Source organism: Narcine bancroftii, chromosome 3 (assembly GCF_036971445.1).
Source record: "Narcine bancroftii isolate sNarBan1 chromosome 3, sNarBan1.hap1, whole genome shotgun sequence".
Lineage (NCBI taxonomy): Eukaryota > Metazoa > Chordata > Chondrichthyes > Torpediniformes > Narcinidae > Narcine > Narcine bancroftii.
In genome coordinates this window covers 125562752-125585039 of record NC_091471.1, presented here as the reverse complement: position 1 = coordinate 125585039, position 22288 = coordinate 125562752, and the positions used below count along the sequence as shown (strand labels likewise).

Here is a 22288-nt window from a genome sequence, read left to right as displayed (position 1 = left end):
GGATTAAAGCTTTTATTCAACAAAATTTTGCATCTTTATAACAATTGATGGCAGAATTTAATTTATCAAATAGACATTTTTTTTTAGGTATTACCAAATTAGACATTTTATTCGATCTAAACTTCCAGAACTTCCAAGTCTTCCTGATCTGAATTTCACAGACAAACTTTTTGAACTACATTTTGTACATAAAGGTATAATATCTACTTAATTTTATAAAACTTGAATAGGAGAATGATCTTAATTTATCCTTCTCACTGGAAGACTGGTTCACAATGCTAGGCCTTATCAATAATTCTCTATGTGCTAGACAGTTTGATTCAATTTAAAGTGGTACATAGAGTACACTTTTCTAAAGTTAATCTGTCTCAAATTTATCCTGATAGCAATCCGACTTCTGATAAATGTAAAATTTTTGAAGCCTTTTTGGTCATGTCCTAAATTAGGAAAATGTTGGATAGATATTTTTAAAACCTTTTCAGATATCTTAATGACCAATCTTGAACCCTATCTGTTAATAGCAATATTTGGTTTCTCCAAGAATAAGAATACAAGTTTAACAGCAGATCAAAGACAAGTTTTTAGCATTTTCTACATTGTTGACTAGAAGAGAAATCCTGTTGAAATGGAAAGATCATTTTCCACCTACTCATTTGCAATGGTTACAGAATATCGTCTCCTTTTTGAGTCTTGAGAAAATTAGACATAATGTCAGGAAAATTAAGGTCACATTTGATAAGACAAGGGGTCCATTTATGGTTTATTATCACAATTTGAATAATTAAGGTATATGGATGCAGTAGATTTGATGTTTTTCTGGATCTCTGGAGGTTGCTGCTCAATTCCAAGGCTGCTAATATTATTAATTTAATCTTGTTTAATAGGAGAGGTTAGAGCAACTGATTTTTTTTCCCCCATTTGGTTTTTTTCCCTCTTTTTTTTGGGGGGGGGGCAATAGTTATGGGTTGTCATTTCATGTACTATTAATGTACAAAGGAGGAAAAACCCAACTCCCAACCCCAACCAATCAATTCTCCCCTGCAACCGTGTCTGCCTGTCCCGCATTGGACTTGTCAGCCACAAACGAGCCTGCAGCTGACGTGGACATTTACCTCTCCATAAATCTTCGTTTGCGAAGCCAAGTCAAAGAAAAGAATGATAATGATAATCAATATAAAAATATATTTATATATATAAATATATATTGTATTTGGTTCTTTAGGAACCTATGACATATAGGTTTTTGATTAAACTCAATAAAAAATGTTTTAAACAGACAAGGGCTAAATTCTGGGGGGCAGCACGGTAATGTCTGATCCTTGTGTCAAGGTGGCATTCGATCAAGTACTATACAGCATCAAGAGGCAATGAAAAGCATGGGAAAAAAATATGCCCCCAACTGCTGTCATCACAATGAAAAACAGTTATGTATGTTGCAAAATCAACCTTTCCAAAACAATGACATAATTGTTCTTCAGGGCAGTGGCCAAGGCATTTTCAGCTGTTTCATCAACAATTTCATCCATTATAACATCACCCCTGTCCAAAGCCAGGGCACATTTGCTGACAATTGCAATGTTCAGTTCTATTCATAACTTCCCAGATGATGCAGCAGTTTCAAATCTATATGTAGCAAGATCATTACAGACCTTGACCAGCAAATGCCAAGCAACTCCCATACCAGGCACCAGGAGATTATAACTAATTTTTGGCACTTAGTAACATCACCAGATTACCTACTTTTTACAATTAGACAAAAACAAAGGAACTGAACCAGTATATCAAAGCTACTTTGGCAACAAGAGTAGATCAAATACTGAGTATTCTCTGATGAACTGCTCATTGCTGGCATTCCAAACTCATTCCATCATTCACATGAAAGTTTCATTGAAAAATCTTCATTGCCTGGATCAGTGCATCTCAAAGGACAAGACATGAATCACCACCCAAGATTAGGCAAACTATCTTAAATAACACCCAGTCCACTTCTCCCTCCATCATATTTGCCCATTCGCAAATCAAAGACTTTAAAAAATATATATTTAGAGACGCAGCATGGAGACAGGCCTTTCCGGCCAAGGAGCCCGAGCTGCCAAAACATGACCATGTGATAAACTAATCTACTAATCCTGTACATCTTTGGAATGTGGGAGAAAATCAAAGCACTGAGAGGAAACCAACACAGACACCGGAAGAATATACAAACTCCTAACAGACAGCCACGGATTTGAACACGGGTCTCTGGCGCTGTAGCAGTGTTGTGCAAAATGCTACACTAACCTTGCTATATTTAACCTCTCTAAAGGGGCTCTTCAACCTCTTCATAAGCTTATCCATTCAATCATGTGAATGGACCTCTCTAATGTTCCTTCATTGCTTTTGGGTCAAAGGAATTTCACGGCTGAAGACTGCAATGAGGTGATATGGTTCAATTTGTTTTTATTTTAAATGAAGTTGAAAAATGAATACCGACACCAACAAAAGTTTTGTTACAGAAATGAAATGAACAAAATGATATGCCTATATATAAACTAAATACTGAAAATGCACAATTTTAAACTGGAATTCATATTTTGGAATTTTGGGGGGTGGGGGAGAAAAAGAGAAGGATCCATGCAATGGGATTTAACAGTTACCTTTTAAAATTGATACCTTTGCAGCTAAAGTTTGGCCAGAACCCTACAAAAAAAACTTCAAGTTGTTTAATGCTCCGTAACTGCTACCTCAGCTAAAGAGCAATCTTAACATCTTTTATTTCAAATTTTCAGCATCTGCAGTGCTTTCCTTCAGTTCTCTACCCTTGTCCCTTTTCACTATTACTCTTTTAAATGCAACATTTCCAGCAATATCTTCTGACGTCAGGAATTTCCTCATTAAAACTGAATGATCCACCACAATCCAGATTTCCATGATTAAAATGCGTGCCTTTGGCATCAGTATCATAAGACTACATTAGCTACCGTTTGTATATTGACCTCATCATCATTCCTTCAAGCCGAATGATCCTTAAGCTATTCCATGGTCTGGAATTCCCTTACTAATGTTGCTCTTACATGTCCTGGTCCTTTGCTCAACCCTCCCAATGTCAGCTTCTCGAGTCACAATTTTATACGATTATATATGTAAAATTGTGAGAATGATAGTCAGACGAGGTTTTCTGGAGAAAGTTATATTTTCCATCTATTTATAAGTGAATGCACTGAGAAAAAAATCAGATACGATAGGCCCATCATCTGTATGGCCTTGTCCTGCTTCTATTCCTTAGGCCCCCAAGCTTCACAAAAAAATCTGCTTTCAGCAAATTACCGATGCCCTAGTTACCACAAAATTGAATTCACATTATAAATTAGAACACAGGAATGTTATGCTACTTGTAGATTTCTGCCCATTTAATGAGAATTCTAAGACAATGCTGAAAACAGATCTAAATTTATTAATGCCCTAGAGTTACAACACTATCCTCTAAAGCAAAGTTAAAGTAGAGAACTTGCAAATACAAGAGCTTTGGGTAGGTTGCAGAATTGTGTACAATTCTTGTAGTTCCTTAATGGATGCAGAGTTTTGAAAAGAATGCAGAAGATATTTACCAAGATGCTGCTAGGATTACAAGGTATGAGTGATAATAAGAAGCTGGACAAACTCAAATTGATTTCTCTGCGGTGGAGGAGGCTGAGGGGAGATTTTATAGAGCCTATAAGTGGCAATAGCTCGGGTAGACAGATTATTTTTACACCAGGGTAAAAATATCAAATACAGTAAAACCCCTGGTATAAGGCACCTACAAGGACTAGTAGATGCTGGATATGTGCATTTTCCGGTTGCTTAAGATTGTGTGTTGCATGCATTGGTGAACTAATGGTGAGGCTCACCAATTTTAAACTTCCGTATATTTTACCTATTTAAATTCCTCTAGGTTTTTGCCAGAATAACAAGGCTTTTACAGTACTAGAAGATGTACATTTAGGCTGAGAAGGGGGGAAAAGTTAAAAGGAGATGCACACGAATATTTTTCATCCAAAAAAATAGGTGCCTGGAATGAGCTGTCAGGGGAGTGGTAGAAGCAGATACGATAGGAACATTTAAGAGACTTTTAGACAGACACCTGAATATCCAGGATACGAATTGCACAGGCGGAAAAGATTTAGTTTGATTTGGCCTGGTGTTTGGTGTAGACGTGGGTCAAAGGGCCTGCACCCATGCAACCGATAGGCCTTTTCACATTGGCAAACTGCTAAATTGGCACATGAACCTATTTTGAAATACCAGTAGGGCCATTCACACTAGACCATTGTTTCTCAACTGGTGTTCCCCAGAACCCTAGGGTTCCGCAAGAGGTCGCAAGGGATTCCGCGAGAAACAGTGATAATGCATTTTTGTTTAATTTTATATTCATAATTTTACTGTACAAGGACAGCATATTGTTGGAAAATCCTTGATTATTATAATAAAGGCTTCAAACTCATTATTTAAAATTATAATAATCATAGGGAATGTATTTAGCAAAGCCTATATGGTGCCAGTGTGAAACCGCCTTCACTGGTAGTGGACAGGACCTGAACGTGGCAATGAGTTAATGTAATAGTTATCTGCTTTCGTTTTGTTTATGTGTTATATGCATGTGATATTGGTTACTTATGTTTACTTTTTGTGTGTTTAGATTTTTTTGGTGAATGAAAATCTCGGTGTGAGGTCTCAAACGAGCAGTATGAGTTTTTTGCATTGCCAATAAATTTGACAAAAAGGGGTCATTTTTTCCTTAAACAAGTTATCTGAAAAAATATAATGCTTACCACGTGAACTATGACAAAAAAATAAAAGAGATAGATATTAATAATGGTATATAATTTTTATGCAGGGGTTCCAGGAGACATGTAAACTATTTCAAGGGTTCCAATAAAAACAAGATCTGTGCGCCCTTTCACATTACCAACCCAGTATTGCGGAGCTAAGGGGAGCCCAACTTCCAGCGGTGACATCCTGAGTCACGTATTATATACTCCCAGGCAGTGAATGTTTTGTTCTGTAACATTACTCACACTTCAGTCCACCCCAACTCTCGTGGTGGTGGGGGGGGGGGTAGTGCATGAGTGCGCGCTGTGTTTTCCCATATTTCTTTACACACTGAGTGCTTATGTCTTATTAAATTGTACACATATTTTCTTGTGCTCGTTTATACATGGGGCACATATGTGTTTTATTCCTATGATTTTCCCATGCTCTTCTATTAAATGTTGTGTTCATAAAAGTAACATTTGATAGCTATCCCTTGTGTCCAGATTCATCTTTCACAGACCTGACATTTTCTCAGCACAACAATGACCGGTGCGGGGACCAACAGCATTACTGTCAGCATTACCCACCAATATCACCCTGATTTCAACCTGGCAAGCAAGACCAGGGGAATATTTTTAAACCATTTTTTGGGAGAAACAAATGGATCTAACATGTTGTCAAATACAATTTGAAGTGTAAAAGATGCACTGACCCAGAAAAATGCCGGCTTTGTTCGTTTCAGTGCGAACAACCAATGCCAGCATATCGGAGGCTCTTCATAACGAAAAACACATGAATGTTAAAACAAAACATTTTTTGCCCTTTCCATTCCTTGCCCCTTGAAGAACCTACAACGCAAGCAAGAACGTCATCAGCCCATCGCTAATGGGACTGGGCATACAGGGTCACCCTGGTCACATTGGAGCCAATTTGAAATGGATTTGCAATGATACATCCTCCTGAGGCAGTTCATTCCCGGGTACATTTGGAGACCCCATACTGGTTTGGGAGCATTCACACTGGTACATGAACCGGTAAATTACCAGTGTGAAAGGGACTGTACCTGTGCAACCATTGCTCCATCAAAATGTTTGCTGATTCTTCCATATGCATAATGAAATTATGTGGCAATTTGGATATGCATTGAAATGTTTGATGCTTCTAAAACAAGGAGCTCTGGGAACAATACGAGGGAGTCAATTTAGAAAAAAATGACCAAAAACAGTTTCATGGATGCACTGTCCTTAAATAATTTGTGCACAGAAGGCAGCTGCAAAACAACATTGATGAACAATTTTAAGGTGTGCCAACTTTTCAGAATTCATTAAAATTACTGCTTAGCAAATGCTTATCTATGGAAAGAAAAAGTAGTTTGGTTCACTCACTCTGCTTGAATGCATGGTAAACGTTGAGCAGGGTCAGGTGATCTCCATCTATATGTGCGAACCGCATCTTGGCTTCGTCAGCTGCTTTCTTAGCTTCCGTTGGGCGAACAAAACACTGTGGGACTAAACAATGTTGGTATGGGCCCAACACAGACGCCCATATGGATGAGTCACTCATTCACAGACACAGGAACAAGGCCTAGCTAGGTCAGTTCAGAGAGCATTGGGCAGGGCATGATGGGATATGGTCACCAACTGCATCTTGGATTGTCTACTACCTTGGCTTGGTACCAAACATCAACACCTACTCACATCTGCAAGACAAGAGTGTTTCAGAAGCTACACAATTACCAATTTTTAGTGAAAAAGGCGGTGCACAGGGCAATACAGAGCTATAATAATGTATTAAATGAATGCCTTCAGCAAGCATTTTCTGAACCTACCGAAAAAGTGATACGTAACTGCCAAACATTTAAAGTACGTGATGCTGTTAACAACAGATGACTTTAATCTCATCCTTGCATGCAGGTTAAACACCCAGTAAGAACAAAGGAAGCAAGGGTGAAATTGTGCCCTGCCCAGCTGCTCTGAATCTGATTTAATCTGCAGTTCCCTACTGTTGCCTTGCTAAATATCACTTACAAAATGTAATCAGGCTATTATTGGTTTTGTACAAGCCTTATACAGCAGAGAATCAGCATTAATGGAATACAAAACCAGAATTGCTAAGTAAGTGACCAAAGTTCAAGTTAAAATGAACTTTGCAGTGTTGTCCACATCCAAAGGGATTTCCTAAGACAACCACAAACCATGTTATTCTTGTATCTTAATTAAATACTTCAATCTAATTACTTAATCTAATGCCTGTTGCCTATATCCCCACTAGATTTTAGAATTTTTTTGTTTGCCTATACCACAGAAGTGCAAAATTACTCTATGGTAAAAATTCTAAGACAGGAGAACTTTTTGCCCACAAAACATTAAAATTTACTTCACTGAGGAATCTCAATATTCATCAACACCTCTCCTTCATTAAGCTCTTACACTCTTCTGGACATATACTTCAAAAAAGTGATTTACAGCCAGGGCAAATGGTTAAAAATGAATAAAAAATACCTGAAGCATCAAACCTGAAAAATTGTAATCACAATTGATTGTACTTGTAAATTCTCAAAGTAACTGAAAACTTCATCAGCACATTAAAATATACAATTATCATTGTTTTTGATGGCTATCCAAAGCATAATCTTCCAAAAGATCAATCTTAACTGGAAATATTTTTTAATAATTTGTTTCATTTAATTGCAAGTCACATTTTGACAATTTCATCCCTGCTATTACCTGACAACATTGCAGTGATGGAAAGAATCTCATTTGAACAGTTGTGTTCACAGCTGGCAATAACCATCTTGGCCAACTGTGGATCTAATGGGAATTCTGCCATCATGGACCCAAGCTCAGTCAGATCACCATCATCATTCAGTGCAGCCAGGTAATTCAAAAGTTCCAAGGCCCTCATGAGTGTCTCAGGTGCTGAAAAGTAATACACAATATTATTCAAGATAAAACCTCTGATAACATCACATTTCTCATCATTCTCAGTCTGTAATTTTTTTTTTAATGTGCACCTCAAAGTAGTCTTGGAATGAGGCAAGACATTTTATAACTAAATTACACCAACACTTTTATAGTGTTATGAACTCCAAACCATTCATGCACATGGAAATTATGCAGTACATCTGTCCAAAGCTATGCAGCAATCACTTGCAGGTGTTCTAACCTCTCAAGTCCAAATAATTATCTCAAAAGTAGCAGGGGAATTGTCAATGAGTTGCAAAGTCACAAATAATCATCACTTATAACAAAGAGAGCAAAACCTACTGTCAAATAATTTTTTTTATTGGGCAGGAAACAGCTTCACTTTTACATGAAAACACCTTGCTAGATTTTTCTTCACCATTTACAAAGCATACGGAAGCACGGTTACAATAGTGGTTAACAGCACCAGCAGACTGGGTTTGAATCTGGAGTTATCTATCAGGAATTTGTACATTCTCCCCGTGCCTGCGTGGGTTTCCTCCCACCCTCTAAAAACATATGGGATTTGCAGGTCAATTGGTATATTTGGGTTGCATGGGGTTGTGGAGGTCAGAAGGGCATGTTAGTGTGCTGTCTGTCAACATTTAAATGAACATTTCAACATTTTCAAAATTTGGTCAATCTGAAAAGCAAGCACTAAATTCCCAGTTTCCAAACAAATATCAATGCTTTTATCATTTTCCTGCAGCTTGTCTTGTTGGCCTGAAGTCCTGGCATGGTGGAAGAATTGTGTACCTTCAAGGAACCAAAAGGTTGAGGGACTATGTCCCTTCAGGGCTTCAACATGTTAATTTGTCTGTATCTTCTTAAAGAGATGAGACAGAGCCCAAATGACTATGCAGTCCCACAGACAGTGAGATTACTGAATGACTGCTAAAGCTCTGTGACTATTTATTAAGAATATTTATTTGTATATGTGTCGTGTGTTTATATATAGGTTGAATTGTGTGCAGGTTTTGCATGCACTGACCTGCACCATGGACCGGAGAACACAGGTTGTACTGGTACAACTGGATGACAAATAAACCTGAACTTGACATGCATGCAAAAGATTTCTACTGCTACTCAGGAGGTATGCGATGCAAGATGCAACTAAATTCTAATGTTATGAAAGTATTCCTCAGTCAAAAGAGAATGACCACAAATGGTACATTTCACCTTTTTTATGCTCATTAATGAGTTGATTAGGTGCGACAAAGGTGAACAGGATTTCAGTACCAGAAAGAAACACAAGATATCCCTTGCGCCTTCCAACAGGTCCAATGTATTTTTTAAAACCATTGCGGACAGAGCCAAACCAATTCTGAAGGATTCTGAACAATTATTTGATGAATAAGGGATAAAGTTGATTTACGTGTTTCCAAAAGCAAGAGCCCAAGGAGAGACACTTACCTGGTGGATCCATGAAGTCAAAATGTACCAAGTCATCAATGCCAAGTTTCTTCAGTTGAAGAACTACAGAACCCAGATTGGACCTCAAAATTTCAGGGTAAGTATTGTCCTGGATTTTTTTTCCAAAAATAAAAAGCAAACATCTCAAATAAAAATATTCTGAAAGGACAAATAGTATAAAATAAAAACTACTACATACTGACATTCCTTGCTTTCCATTCTATTAGCTGAACATACGAAAACAAAAATTTATGATGTAAAGCATCAAAAAACTTCAGCATTACTGATGCACGGAATGTCAGCATCAGGCTTAGAAAACAGCAACCATCAAAATGTTATTAACGAAAATTACCTATCTGGGAGGGCTGTCTTCACAAGCGTGAAGTAAAACAATATTATCTTAGGAACTCGATGATGGACATGGTCTTTTAACAATGACATACTGTAACCTTGCCTGAAATCAGTTTCGCTCACATTTTATAAAAGTACTCCAAATATAACTGACAGCAAATCTCTTTTCAGAGGAAAATAAAGTATAAAAAAGGCCCAGGAGCCAGAGAAGTGAAATACATGGATAATTTTTCAAACTTGAAAGAACCTAAAGAATTTGCATTGGTTTCAATATTTGGAAAACAGCAAGGACTGAACTAAGAATGAAGTTGCATCAAGCCAACTTCATCTGGCTGCCCAACATCATGAAAAATTAAGATTCAATGAAACTGAGAACATTTGACCCACCTCAAAAATTACTACAAATGTGACCTCAGTGCACCATCCTCGTTTGAGACAAGTTTTCAGTTCTGAAGTCTTGGGGTTCAATACCAAATCAAATGGAGAAACAAATTCAGCCTAATAGTCTACCAGCAGCTTGACTGGGCTGCCCAGGCAGGTGCAGGCTACCAGGGTTGCCCAGTCATGCTACTGATAAGTCTACTGGGTTCATTGAAAGCTCACCTGCATTTCGGTTTTGTAAGCCTTTTCGGTGTAAAGTCTAAAGCATTTTCCTGGTCTGGTACGACCAGCACGGCCAGCTCTTTGTTGTGCAGATGCTTTACTGATGGCAGTCACCAATAAAGATTCGACTCTGATCCTTGGGTTATATACCTATTAATAGTGGAAAGATCAGATAAATCATTCTACCAACTTCAACAAAAGCAACCTTTTGTTTGGAGAACTAGGAGTTCAAATGACAATTACATCTTGCTCTTCATGGAGTCACAATGAATGAGTTATATAAAGATAGTGTCTTGGAGAGATACAAATAACAAAGGAAGCATGCAAGTGATGTGAAAAAAGTTTTTAAAAAATTAGAAAAAACATTATGAAGCCCTTTCAAATTTACAATACCAGATTAACTCAAATAAACAATTAGTATTTACAATAGAATTAGATAATGTGACTAAGAAAACTATTAATGGATTGAATCAGAAACTAGCTGCATCAAAAATAGTAATGACAAAAGTAATGTCATGAAAGAGTGATAAATCCTCTGAAAAAGATGTTTTTTTAATCCCAGGATTTAAAATCATATGGTGTTGCAGACAGGTTTAACCCTAATCTTTGTAAATTTTCCCAATTTGAGAACTTTTCCTTTAGAATTATACACTGTGGCAGCCCGTCGCCACAGCAATCAAACTGGCGCTATAGGCGGCGAGCGCACCAAAAAGCCAGCAAACTGCACAGCAGCACTGGCCCTAGCAAGCGAACTGGCAGAAGAACGGCAAGGGCAGCTTAAGGGCCAGCGACCCCAAAATGGAGCTGGCCCCACTGTACAGCTAAGAGACAGGGACAGTGCGAGGGGAAGAAGGGATTGTCATGCAAGAAACCCACTTTGTTATGCAGGTTGTTGCATCAGTAAAAAGGGGGAAACGGCGGGAACGCGAGAGATACAAAAGTCAGGCTTGAGCCCCCAATAAAACACAGAGTTTAACCTGACTGCACTCGTGTGGGTCTTTCTTTCGAATAGTGCGCAGCTACAATTGGTGACCCCGACGGTTTGGACAGCATCTAAACCCAACGATGAGCGAGCCAGCAGCAGTTCACGCAGTTGCTCTCAAGCCGCCAACCTTCTAGATGAATCACCCACGCGTGTAGTTCAATCAGGCTGAGGCACAGTTTCAGATCCAGCAGATCACAGTAGAGTCCACCTGGTACTACCATGTGGTGAGTGCCCTGGACCAGGACAAGGCAAGCCAGAGCCAGGTGGCCAATTTCTTCCAGGAGCCCCCATCAGAAGGCACATGCACTGCCTTCAAGGACTTGCTAATCAAGAGCTCTCACGCCTGCCCCACCTAGAAGGACAGGGGGACAAGCCCCCGTCAGCTCTCATGAACGAGATGCTGGCTCTCCTGGGCAAACACGAGACCTGCATCATGTTTGAACAGACATTCCTGGAGCAACTGCCCGAGGATGTCCAAATGTTCCTGGCAGACGCAGACTTCAACGGCCCCGGAAAGTCATTGTGTGGAAACAGAAAAGAGAGTACTTGGCATCCGTGGGGCTCGCCGCTAAACCCCGGAGCCAGACCCGTGCAGACCCACTGAAGGAACAGCAGCCCCACAGAGGAAGTGATCCCAATGACCAGAGGTGCTTCCACCACCAGAGATGGGGTTCGGGAGCCTACCGGTGCAGGCAGCCATGCACGTTCCAGGGAAACGCCAGATCCAGCCACCGCTAATGGCCAAAACAGCTGGCGAACAAGGTAGCCTATTGTACATTTGGGATTGCTAGTCTGGACAGCGTTTTCTCATGGACACAGGAGCAGAGGTCAGCGTCCTGCCCCTTCAGGACAGAACACCAGGGACAGGCAATCGGGCCTCACACTGAATTCCACCAACAAAAGCACGATCCGGACCTATGGTATTCACAAGGTCCAACCGCAATTGGGAGGTAGCCTTTTCTTGTGGGTGTTCACGCTGGCCATAGTGGAACAGGGGTAGACTTCCTGTGTGCCCATAGCTTGCTCGTGGACCTCAAGGGTCGGAGACAGGTCCATGCCAGGATTTTCCAAACCATCCCCCTCAAAGACGCCAAGCTTCCAGTATTCCACCTGGACTCCGTGCAGCAATTTACAGAAGAATACGCCAGGGTCCTGGCTGAGTTCCCGGCAGAGCTCACCCCCCCAATTCACCAAGGTGATGTCCAGCATGGAGTACAGCACCATATCCTGACCCAGGGCCCGCCGCTCCATGCACAAGCAATACATCTCCCTCTGGAGAAGCTCCAGCTGGCGAAGGAGAAATTCAAGAAACTGGAAGAGTTTGGCATTGTACAGCGGTCAGACAACCCTGCATATGATGCCCAAAGCCACAACACCAAATCATTATCCCGTGCTGCACATCCAGGACTTTTTGCTAACCTGCATGGGACAAAGATCTTTTCCAAAAATGGACCTCGTGCAGGGATATCATCAGATCCCGGTACACCCTGATGATATCCCCAAGACCACCATCATCAACCCATTCGGCCAGTTAAAATTCCTACGAATGCCATTTGGGTAGAAGAACGCCGCACAGACCTTCTCGCGACAAATGGACATAAGAGGGCAGAGACCTGGATGACATCCTCGTGGTGAGCAAGAATCGACAAGAACACAACGCACCTCTGCAACCTCTACACTTGGCTGAGCGAGTTTGGACTGACAACCAACCCAGCCAAATGCCAGTTCGGATTGGTGGCCATCAACTTCCTGGGCCATAGGATAAAGGAACACCACTCCCCAGCAAGGTGGAAGCTACCCATAAGTTTCCTAGGCCCAGCACGACTAGGGGACTACACGAGTTTGTGGGGATGATCAACTTCTACCACAGGTTCATCCCCTAGAATGCCCAGATCATGCTGCCCTTGTTCACCTGGATGGCAGGCAAGGCAAAGGACATCACATGGGACAAGGAGTCACCAGAGGCCTTCATGAAGGACAAGGAAATCTTGGCAGGCGCCGCTCTTCTGGCACATTCCAGGGCAGACACTCCAACGGCCCTAACAGTGGATGCCTCAGGAACAGCAATCGGCGGAGTTCTGGAGAAGCAGATCAAAGAAAGTTGGCGGCCACTGGCTTTTTTTAAGAAAACATCTGGTACTTAGTCATCTGTCACTTAAGATACTTCCTCGAGGGCAGGTCTTTTATGGCCTTCACAGACCACAAGCCCCTGACTTTCACCTTAGCCAAGATCTCAGACTCCTGGTCAGCCCGCCAGCAACGTCACCTGTCTTACATCTCGGAATACACCACAGATGTAAGGCGTGTTTCTGGCAAGGACAATGTGGTGGTCAATGCACTGTCCAGACAAGAGTATCCACATGCTATCAAGGGGAGTGGACTTCGTAAAGCTGGTGGAGGTGTAGCAAGACGACAAGGAGATGCCCCAGTACAGGACAGCCCTATCGGGACTGCAGCTCAAGGACATCCCAGATAGCACAGTGCGACATGGCCACCAGCCAGGTTAGACCTATCATCCCGGCGACTTGGAGATGGCAGGTTTTTGATTCCATCCATGGGCTGGGCTCAACTGTCCAACAGGACCACGGTCTGGCTGGTGGCCAGCAAATACGTATGGCATGGATTGCAAAAACAGGTCAGGGGTGGGCAAAGGCGTGCATGCAGTGCCAAACAGTCAAGGTGATGTGCTGCTGCTGCAATTTGGAAAGGGGGGTGGGATGGCTGCTGTGAACATGGGGAGATTGGAAGAGTGGTTACTGCCACGATGTGCTACTGCCGCGAACGCTGCTCCGCTTTGCACTGATGATTCAATGCAAGAGCAATGGCCGTCTTCCTTACCCATAATTCCCCCACACCCTAGAACTGCTCTAGCCAGTACTTCCGGTGAATGCATGACACGTCACTCACCGCATCTTCGCTGGGGCAGGATTTCCCCTTAAAATTGCCAACCCGGCAATTTATCAGTTAGGTCTGGCTGCAATTTGAAAGGTGCATCCTGCACCCACGATCCAGTAATCAAACCCAGATCCCAGGAGTGCTACCTGGGTGCTTCAGTTTGAAGGCACTTACTGATTCTGCTGCTACCCACGAATGCTTGGGGAATCTAATTAACCTTCCAACCAGCAAATCTCTGGCAATGAAAAACTTCTGATAAAACTCTTACAGTCCCACAGTGACATACTTCAAAAGTGCTTCATTGGTTTACATTATGAAAAGGTACAATATAAAACAACATTTTTTTCTATCGGTGTGAAGACATAATGATGAGCAGACAGTTTTAAAATGATTTTCCAGACCCATCAATTTGAACGAGGGAATGGCAAGAAATCTGTATACTGGCCTTCATTTTATGACGATACTGATTTATGTTCTCAAGGTGACTAATTTTTACATTCACATAAACCTTCAAACTGCTTTCCCTATATCCATCAAAAACTCTGACCAAAATGAACTGTGCATCAAATTTAGTTTTAAAAATTAAAATACACAAATGCTGGAAATCTGAAATAAAAGCAGAAATCTTTGGAAACACCCAGCAGCATAATGGAAAAGAAAAAGTCAAATTTCCTTTAAAAGAACTGGGAAAGAAAACAAGTTTGTTTGAAGTCAGTTATTGAGAAAATGCAGTCAGAGCTATAGTATCCCAGCAAATCAAGCAGCATCAGGGGGGAGAAAAAAAACACAATCTTGAATAAACGTGATAATCTATTGCAGTTGGTTAGTTCTGGTGCAGAGAAAGCAAGTTACCAACAACTGACTGCATTATCGATAAACAAAAGAAGCAATGTGCCCAGGTTGACATGGTATTCCTCAAACTTATTTTGGTCCTCAGTGAAAAACCCAAACCCAAACAGACAGGTCTGAATGGGGTGAGATGGAAAATTTAAGTGATTATTCCAAAAGCTCTAATCTGAATTTAAGTGTCCCACAGCAATCCTTCACCAAAACCCAGAGATATTCCTTTGTCCTATCTATCTCTTCTAACTGTCTTTTACACTTTTCACTAGCTCAACTACTGCCTCTCTCTTAGTCCTGGTAAAGGGCATTTAGACTGCTGCTCTTGCATTTGTGCTGCCTGACCTGATGCGTTTCCATTTAAAATTTGAGTCTGATTTGGATCAGTGAGATGGATTCATTAAATGATCCATGTAATGAGGCAGAAATCTGGAATCCTGTGCATCTGCTGAGTAAATTCCAAGAGGGTGACCATCATGCAATCAACTTCACACCTGCCCCATTGCTATTTCTCACTGTACTACAATGGGAACAATATTCTATAACTTCTATATTGAGCATAACCTCATTCAGTTTAGTGGTCTATACAACCTGCTCCTAAAAATCATCTCAGGATTGGGAAAATGAAATCTTGGTTGGGTAGTTTTCCAATCCCATCACATCAGTATTCCTTCCCAGTTCACTTTCACTCTCCATCTACATCCAATCTGATCTGTTATCTAATGAAATTCAGCACAAGCCCGTGAAACAGCAGCTCTTCTGTTAACTGTGATCATGAGCCTTACAAATGCAACAAGAGTTCAACGATTCTGTTATTCTCACCAGCCTCATTCATTTATTTACTTTCAGCTTTAAAACCATTTTGTCTCACACCATCATTTGCACTCGCCTTTTAATTTTTCATCTCACAGATCTTTCTTTTTGTTTGATTTCCTTCTTTCTTTCTCCACTTTCTAAGACTTTTCTAACTTTCCTATTTTTGAGGAAAGGCCAAAAATCAAAAAATATTAGATCTGTCTCAACTTCTTGGCCAATTGCTGACTAATTGCAGCATTATTAAAGATTTGCATTATTTTCTTTACTTAATACAATAATGGACATTCAGTATGATATACACACAGAAATGATACGTTGACAAGATGCCCAACCCCATAAAGCCAAAACTGAGAGAAAAGCATAAAAAGTGAGGAAAACATAAAATATTAGCTCAATGAAGATAGTCATCATGTAAACAGGGAAGAGAAAAAAAAACACACGGGAAGGAACATCATGAAAATGGGTCAAAATCCATAAGAGGCATAGATAAGGGGAGAGGGAAGAGAGAGGGTGGGTTTAATCAAATACAGTTCATCTCCAATTATCCAAAATGGTCGGTACTGGGCCTACGTCAGATAAACATCTTTTTCGCATAACTGGTCATTTTTTTTTCCAAAAACAGCCAGGCAGCAACAGCAAATCACTTGTATCAATGTTTAAACAAGGGAAGGAGTTTTAAGCATTTAAATAATGTTTAATTCTCACCCAAAAAAAAAACACTGGCTGCACTGAGTCCTCCCCACCGTTGCCGCTGATCCCCAACACATCCCCACCACTGCTGCTGATCCTCAGGGAGGCTTCCTGGACTGGTGGAACACTCACTGGCAAGTCAGCAGGCTCCTATCTCCCCAGTCTCCAAAGCTCCCAACGCCTAAGTCCTGACTCCAAATCATCCCCTAGGCCTACCGTACGCACACAATGGGGAAGTAGGCTGAGGGGAGGGTTCAGAGTCAGCATTGGGAGTTCCACAGTGCTGAGGAGGGAAGGGTAGAGAATGCCACTGAGCCCAAGATCTCACTCCTGCCCGAGAGGCCACTTTCCTTGATGACACAGGGTCAAGGGATTAAAAATTTGGGATAAAATATTTTGGAGAATCCAATTTCTGATAATTGGGAGTTATACTGTACATGGCCATAAAAGTAAATAGATATAAATACTTACCTTCTGTTTGGCAAAGCCTGGATCGATCACAAATACAACACCATCAATAGTAAGCGAGGTTTCAGCAATGTTTGTGGACACAACAACCTAATTCAGAAAGTAAAAAGGAAAATGTAGTAAATATAACAGCAAACATCACACATTCAGCAAAATTATTGGCACAAGTTTAAAGCAGAAAACCCATTCTTCAAGCTTATACGACTGTGGTGAATGTCTGCCAAGCTGCCTGTCTCCCCTCTGGCGAGCCTTGCTGTACTAACATTGCTGTGCATTATCTCTACTGTTAAGGACACTCCCCTTGGATATAACTGTATATGCACCTATTGTCTTTCGTTATTGTACCATGAGTTTCTGCTAATAAAAGCCATGATTATTGTTTGACCACATCATCTTTGTCTACTTCATCAACTGGCACTAATTTTATTAGCAGAAATGGATGCAGCACTCAAGCCAGAGCGGCTGATAATCGACCAGTCTGCCCCAAGGCCCAGAGAAATGTTCAACCACTGGATTGCTTGTTTCAATTACTACATGGCTTGAAACAATGTGGTCGATGAGGCAATACAGTGGGGCCACCTGAACTCTCTGCTGGGTAAGGTCCCTTTCGCCGTAATGAAAGGAGCTACCACTCTGGCTATAGCCCAGGAACGTCTGACTGCTTTCTATGCAGCGCCACGGAATATGGTGCTTGCTCGACACCAGTTGCTGACTAGACGCCAGAAAACTGGGGAAAGTGATGCTGCCTATGCACTGGCTCTCGACTCACTGGAAAACAAATGTGATGTCAAGGCAGTCAATGTGAAACAACACTGCAATGCCTTGAAGCTGGATGCTTTTGTCAACAGGATTGACTCCAGTTACATCTGACAGAGGCTGCTGGAGACGGAGCCCTTAACCTACGACCGGGCAGTCACTCTAGCCAAAACACTGAGAAGTGCCATGCGATCCAGTGAAGTGCTAGAAACCGAAAAGGAAACATCCAGGAGTGCTGGAACCCCAAAGGAAAGAAAAGGGCGAACTCCAGAAAAATGCTACTTCTGTGATAAGAGCTGGCACCCCAGACAGAAGTGCCCGGCAGCTATTGTGGGAAACTTGGCCACTTCGTTAAAGTGTGTAAGGTGAAAAGTACTCCCACTGATAAGAAGAGAAGCACCAAGAAAATGTGTCCTGGAGCTGCAGAAATTGAAGACAACTGTGAAAAGGGGGATTCTTCAGACGAGCAGGCTGAATCGACTTCAAGTGACGGCAAAGTGAGATCCCGTGATTGCTCAATTGACTGTAAAGATTGGGGGATGTTATGAACTGGAACGGTTGACTATGAAGGGGGAGGTGAATGGTGAGACTCTTGATTGTCTCATAGACTCGGGGAGTACTGACAGCAACATCCACGAGAGAGTTGCCAGAGCCTTAAATTTGTGGAGATATCCAGCGAACCGAAAGATATCGATGGCTTGTAGTGAACTTACAAAAACTGTACGGGACAAGTGTAATGTTACGTTAAATTTGCAGGGACATTGCCTGGCTGATGTGTGACTCTTTATTATGCCGGAGCTCTGCGCCCCTGTGTTACTGGGGTTAGATATTTAATCTCAGATGAACAGTGTAGTGTTAAATTTCGGTGGGCCACTACCTACACTTACCATCCCCCGTGCTAGTTACTGCAGCCTGTCCGCATTAAAGATCAAAGCTCCTTCCCTTTTCAGTGATTTATCCCGAGTGTCAGCTGATTGCCACAAAGAGCCGTTCTTGCAGCAAAGAGGATCGTGAGTTTATCAAAGCGGAGACCCAATGCTTAAAGAGGGAGTAATTGAATCTAGTAAGAGTCCGTGGCAGGCCCAGATGGTAGTCGTGAAAAATCACACTAAGAGACGACTAGCTATTGACTACAGCCAGACAATCAACTGTTACACTAACCTGGATGCCTACCCCCTGCCACACATCAATGAAATGATTAATCAGAAAGCGCAATACAAAGTGTACTCCGCTATCGACCTCAAAGTAGCTTATCACCAAATCCCCATTAAGGGAACGGCATATACGGCTTTTGAGGCTGACGGGGGGTTATACCAGTTTAAAAGGCTACCTTTTGAGGTCACTAATGGTGTGTCCTTGTTTCAGAGGGAAATGGATGATTGTTAGGATGTACGAGTTACAAGGTACATTTCCCTATCTGGATAATGTCATTATTTGTGGGAAAACACAGGCTGAGCATGACAACAACTTAAAGAAATTTTTAACAGCAGCTAAAGAACTCAACCTTACATTTGACGGGGCAAATGTGTTTTCAACGCGACAGAGATACCCATTCTGGGCTACATTGTCCACAAGGGCGAAATCCGCCCCGACCCGGAAAGAATGGCCCCCCTTAAGAAGTTACCACCCCCCCGACTCAGCAGAAGCCCTTAAAAGGCGTATGGGATTCTTTTCCTTCTACTGCAAATGGGTTCGAGACTACGCCATGAAGGCACGGCCTCTGTTTGACACTAAATCTTTTCCTCTCTCTCAAATGGCTATGAAGGCTTTCGAGAGAATTAAAGCTGATATTGCCAAAGCTGCACTCTCGTCCACTGACCAGGATGTCCCATTCCAAGTGGAAACTGAATCCTCAGATTGTGCCTTGGCAGGAACCCTTAAAAGGGAAGACCTGTGGCATTCTTCTCCTGCACATTTCGTGGACCCGAACTTAAACGTCCTGCCATTGAAAAAAGAAGCCCAGGCTATTATTGAAGTTGTTCGCTACTGGAGACACTTTCTAACCTGCAGAAAATTTACTCTCGTCACTGATCAGAAATCTGTAGCCTACATGTTCAGTACTAAACACAAAAGTAAAATCAAGAATGATAAGATGGCACGCTGGCAAATAGAACTCTCAACTTATAATTATGAGATCCAGTACAGACCAGGCAGGTTAAATGATCCCTCTGACGCATTGTCAAGGTCTGTTGCTGGTGCTCAGCTGGAGGGGCTAAAAGAGATCCAGAGCAGATTGTGCCACCCAGGAGTCATGAGGTTCTTCCATTACATAAAGGCTAACAACCTTCCTTACTCTCTGGAAGAAGTCAGGAAACTGACTAAAAGCTGTCCCGTTTGCGCAGAATGCAAATTGCAATACTTCAACGCTCTGGAGGCCACTCTCATCAAGGCAACCTGACTTTTTGAGAGGATTAGCTTAGATTTTAAAGGACCGTTACCTTCCAACAACAATGTATGTTTCCTTACTGTAATTGACGAATATTCCAGGTTTCCCTTTGTGATACCCTGCCCTGACGTCTCGTCAGTGTCTGTCATCAAGTCACTTGACAGAATTTTCAGCATTTTTGGTTTTCCCAATTAATTCATACCGATTGGGGCTCAGCATTCACGACCGCTGAACTGCGGCGAGCCCTGCTACGGAAGGGGATTGCCACCAGCCATACCACGAGCTACAACCTGCAGGGCAATGGGCAGGTCAAAAGGGCTAATGCTACAATCTGAAAGACTGTTAATCTTGCTTTAAAAACACATGGTTACCCGGTGGCAAGAGGTGCTGCCTGAGGCGCTACATTTTATTCGGTCATTATTGAGTACTGCAACAAATCAAACACATCATGAACTTATGTTTGCCTTTCCTAGGAAATAAATGGACTGGCCAGCCTGTTTATCTGACCCTGGAACCGTGCTGCTGAAGAGCCATGCTCGGGCACATAAAACAGACCCCCTAGTCCAACCAGTTCAGCTACTGCATACCAATCCCAACTACGCTCATGTTAAATTCCAAGATGGGAGTACTGACACTGTACCCCTAAGAGATCTGACCTCGCCTGGTTCGCCCCTTCCTCACATCCCTACTCAGAGTGAGCCTGAGAGAGAGAATGGGAGATTGGGCTCAACCCCCCCCCCCTCCCCCCAGCCTATGACCCCAGCTTTCAGATGGCCATGCTGAGGCTCCACTGCCTCATGCTGGCGATTCTGGAGCGGGTTCAGAAGTCAGTCCTTACCACACTACAGACCCAAGAATTGTACCAGTTCCCAAGGTTGCAAAGGAGCCACCTGTCTTGAGAAGAAGCACCAGAATTCGTAAACAACCTGATAGGCTGACATATTCATAAAACATCTCGTTATATTTCGATTGCTTGCGAGATACTGTTAAAGAGTATTCTCAATGCCAAACATGGTATCCATGTATCGCTTGCTTCAGTCTTTCCTAGCAGCTGTCCTTTTGATTTTAACCCTTCTTCTGCCGGGGGGAGACTGCGATGAATGTCTGCCAAACTGCCTGTCTCCCCTCTGGCGAGCCTTGCTGTACATTGGCTGTGCATTATCTCTAGTGTTAAGGACACTCCCCTTGGGTATAACTGTGTATGCAACTATTGTCTTTCATTATTGTACCATGAGTTTCTGCTAATAAAAGCCATGGTTATTGTCTGACCACATTGTCTTTGTCTACTTCATCAACTGGCACCTCAGTGACTTTGCAGTAAATAATCAAAATTATACTTAATCACATCTACCAATTTAAAACAAAACTATGTTGCAACGGTGTTTGCAAATTTCTGATGGCGTTTTAGAGATTTTCCCCAATACATCACAGTATATTTACAAATCAGCGGAAGCAAACAGAAAAAAGACCAAGCACAGGACATATAGCGTGAGGGCCTTGGGATGTGCTGTTAAACAAAGAGACAAGTGTACAAGTACAGTACAACTTCGAAGGGACAAATTTTGTTGGAGGTTTGTGCTGGCCACGGTGGGTACAGTGATCCTGGGAGCCGACTTACTCACACGCAGAGCCTGCTGGTTGACCTAAAAGGCAAGCGCTTGGTACATGCCCACACTTTTCAAACTGTCCGTCTCGAATCATCCGGCATGTGCGATCCGGGGGGGGGGATTAACACTGCCAAAGACAAGTACACCCACATAGTAAATGATTTCCCCACCATCTTGTGGCCACAGTTAATCTCCGCCATGCCCTAACATGATGTCCGCCGTCATTTTTTGACCCAGGGTCCGTCCGCTCCACGCCAAGGCCAGGCGGCTACCGCCCGAGAAGCTGCAGTTGGCGAAGGAAGAGTTCTCCCGCCCGCAAAAACTGGGGATTGTCCGCAGGTCGGATAGCCCTTGGGCATACCCCCCCTGCACGTGGTCCCGCGGGCTGGCGCACATGTGGGGACTACCGCCATTTAAATGATGCGACCACACCGGACCAATACCCCATCCCGCGTATTCAAGACTTTACGGCCAACTTGCATGGCACCAAAATTTTCTCCAATGTCAATCTGGTACAGGGCTACCATCAAATCCCGGTCCACCCTGACGACATTGGTAAAATGGCCATCATCAACCCGTTCGAATTCCTGCGGATTCCGTTTAGCCTCAAAAATGCGGCCCAGACTTTCCAACGCCTAATGGACGCAGTGGGCAGAGACTTGGATTTTGTTTATCTCGACGATATCCTTATCATCAGTAGGGACCATACTGAACACAAAGCCCACCTCCGCACACTATCGCT

General features: G+C 42.3%; 1 protein-coding gene across 5 annotated transcripts in view; it reads right to left on the bottom strand.

Moving 5' to 3' along the window:
- dhx15 (DEAH (Asp-Glu-Ala-His) box helicase 15) overlaps positions 1–22288 on the bottom strand; it is a 156353-nt gene that overhangs the window by 29099 nt on the left and 104966 nt on the right. For 4 of the 5 annotated variants that reach the window (XM_069925047.1, XM_069925046.1, XM_069925050.1 and 1 more), the window contains 5 exons: positions 16801–16887; positions 10104–10253; positions 9150–9258; positions 7500–7691; positions 6159–6281 (listed from right to left, as the gene is read on the bottom strand). In XM_069925047.1, the coding sequence (XP_069781148.1) occupies positions 6159–6281; positions 7500–7691; positions 9150–9258; positions 10104–10253; positions 16801–16887 (661 nt within the window). The other variant, XM_069925051.1, reaches the window with a different exon arrangement.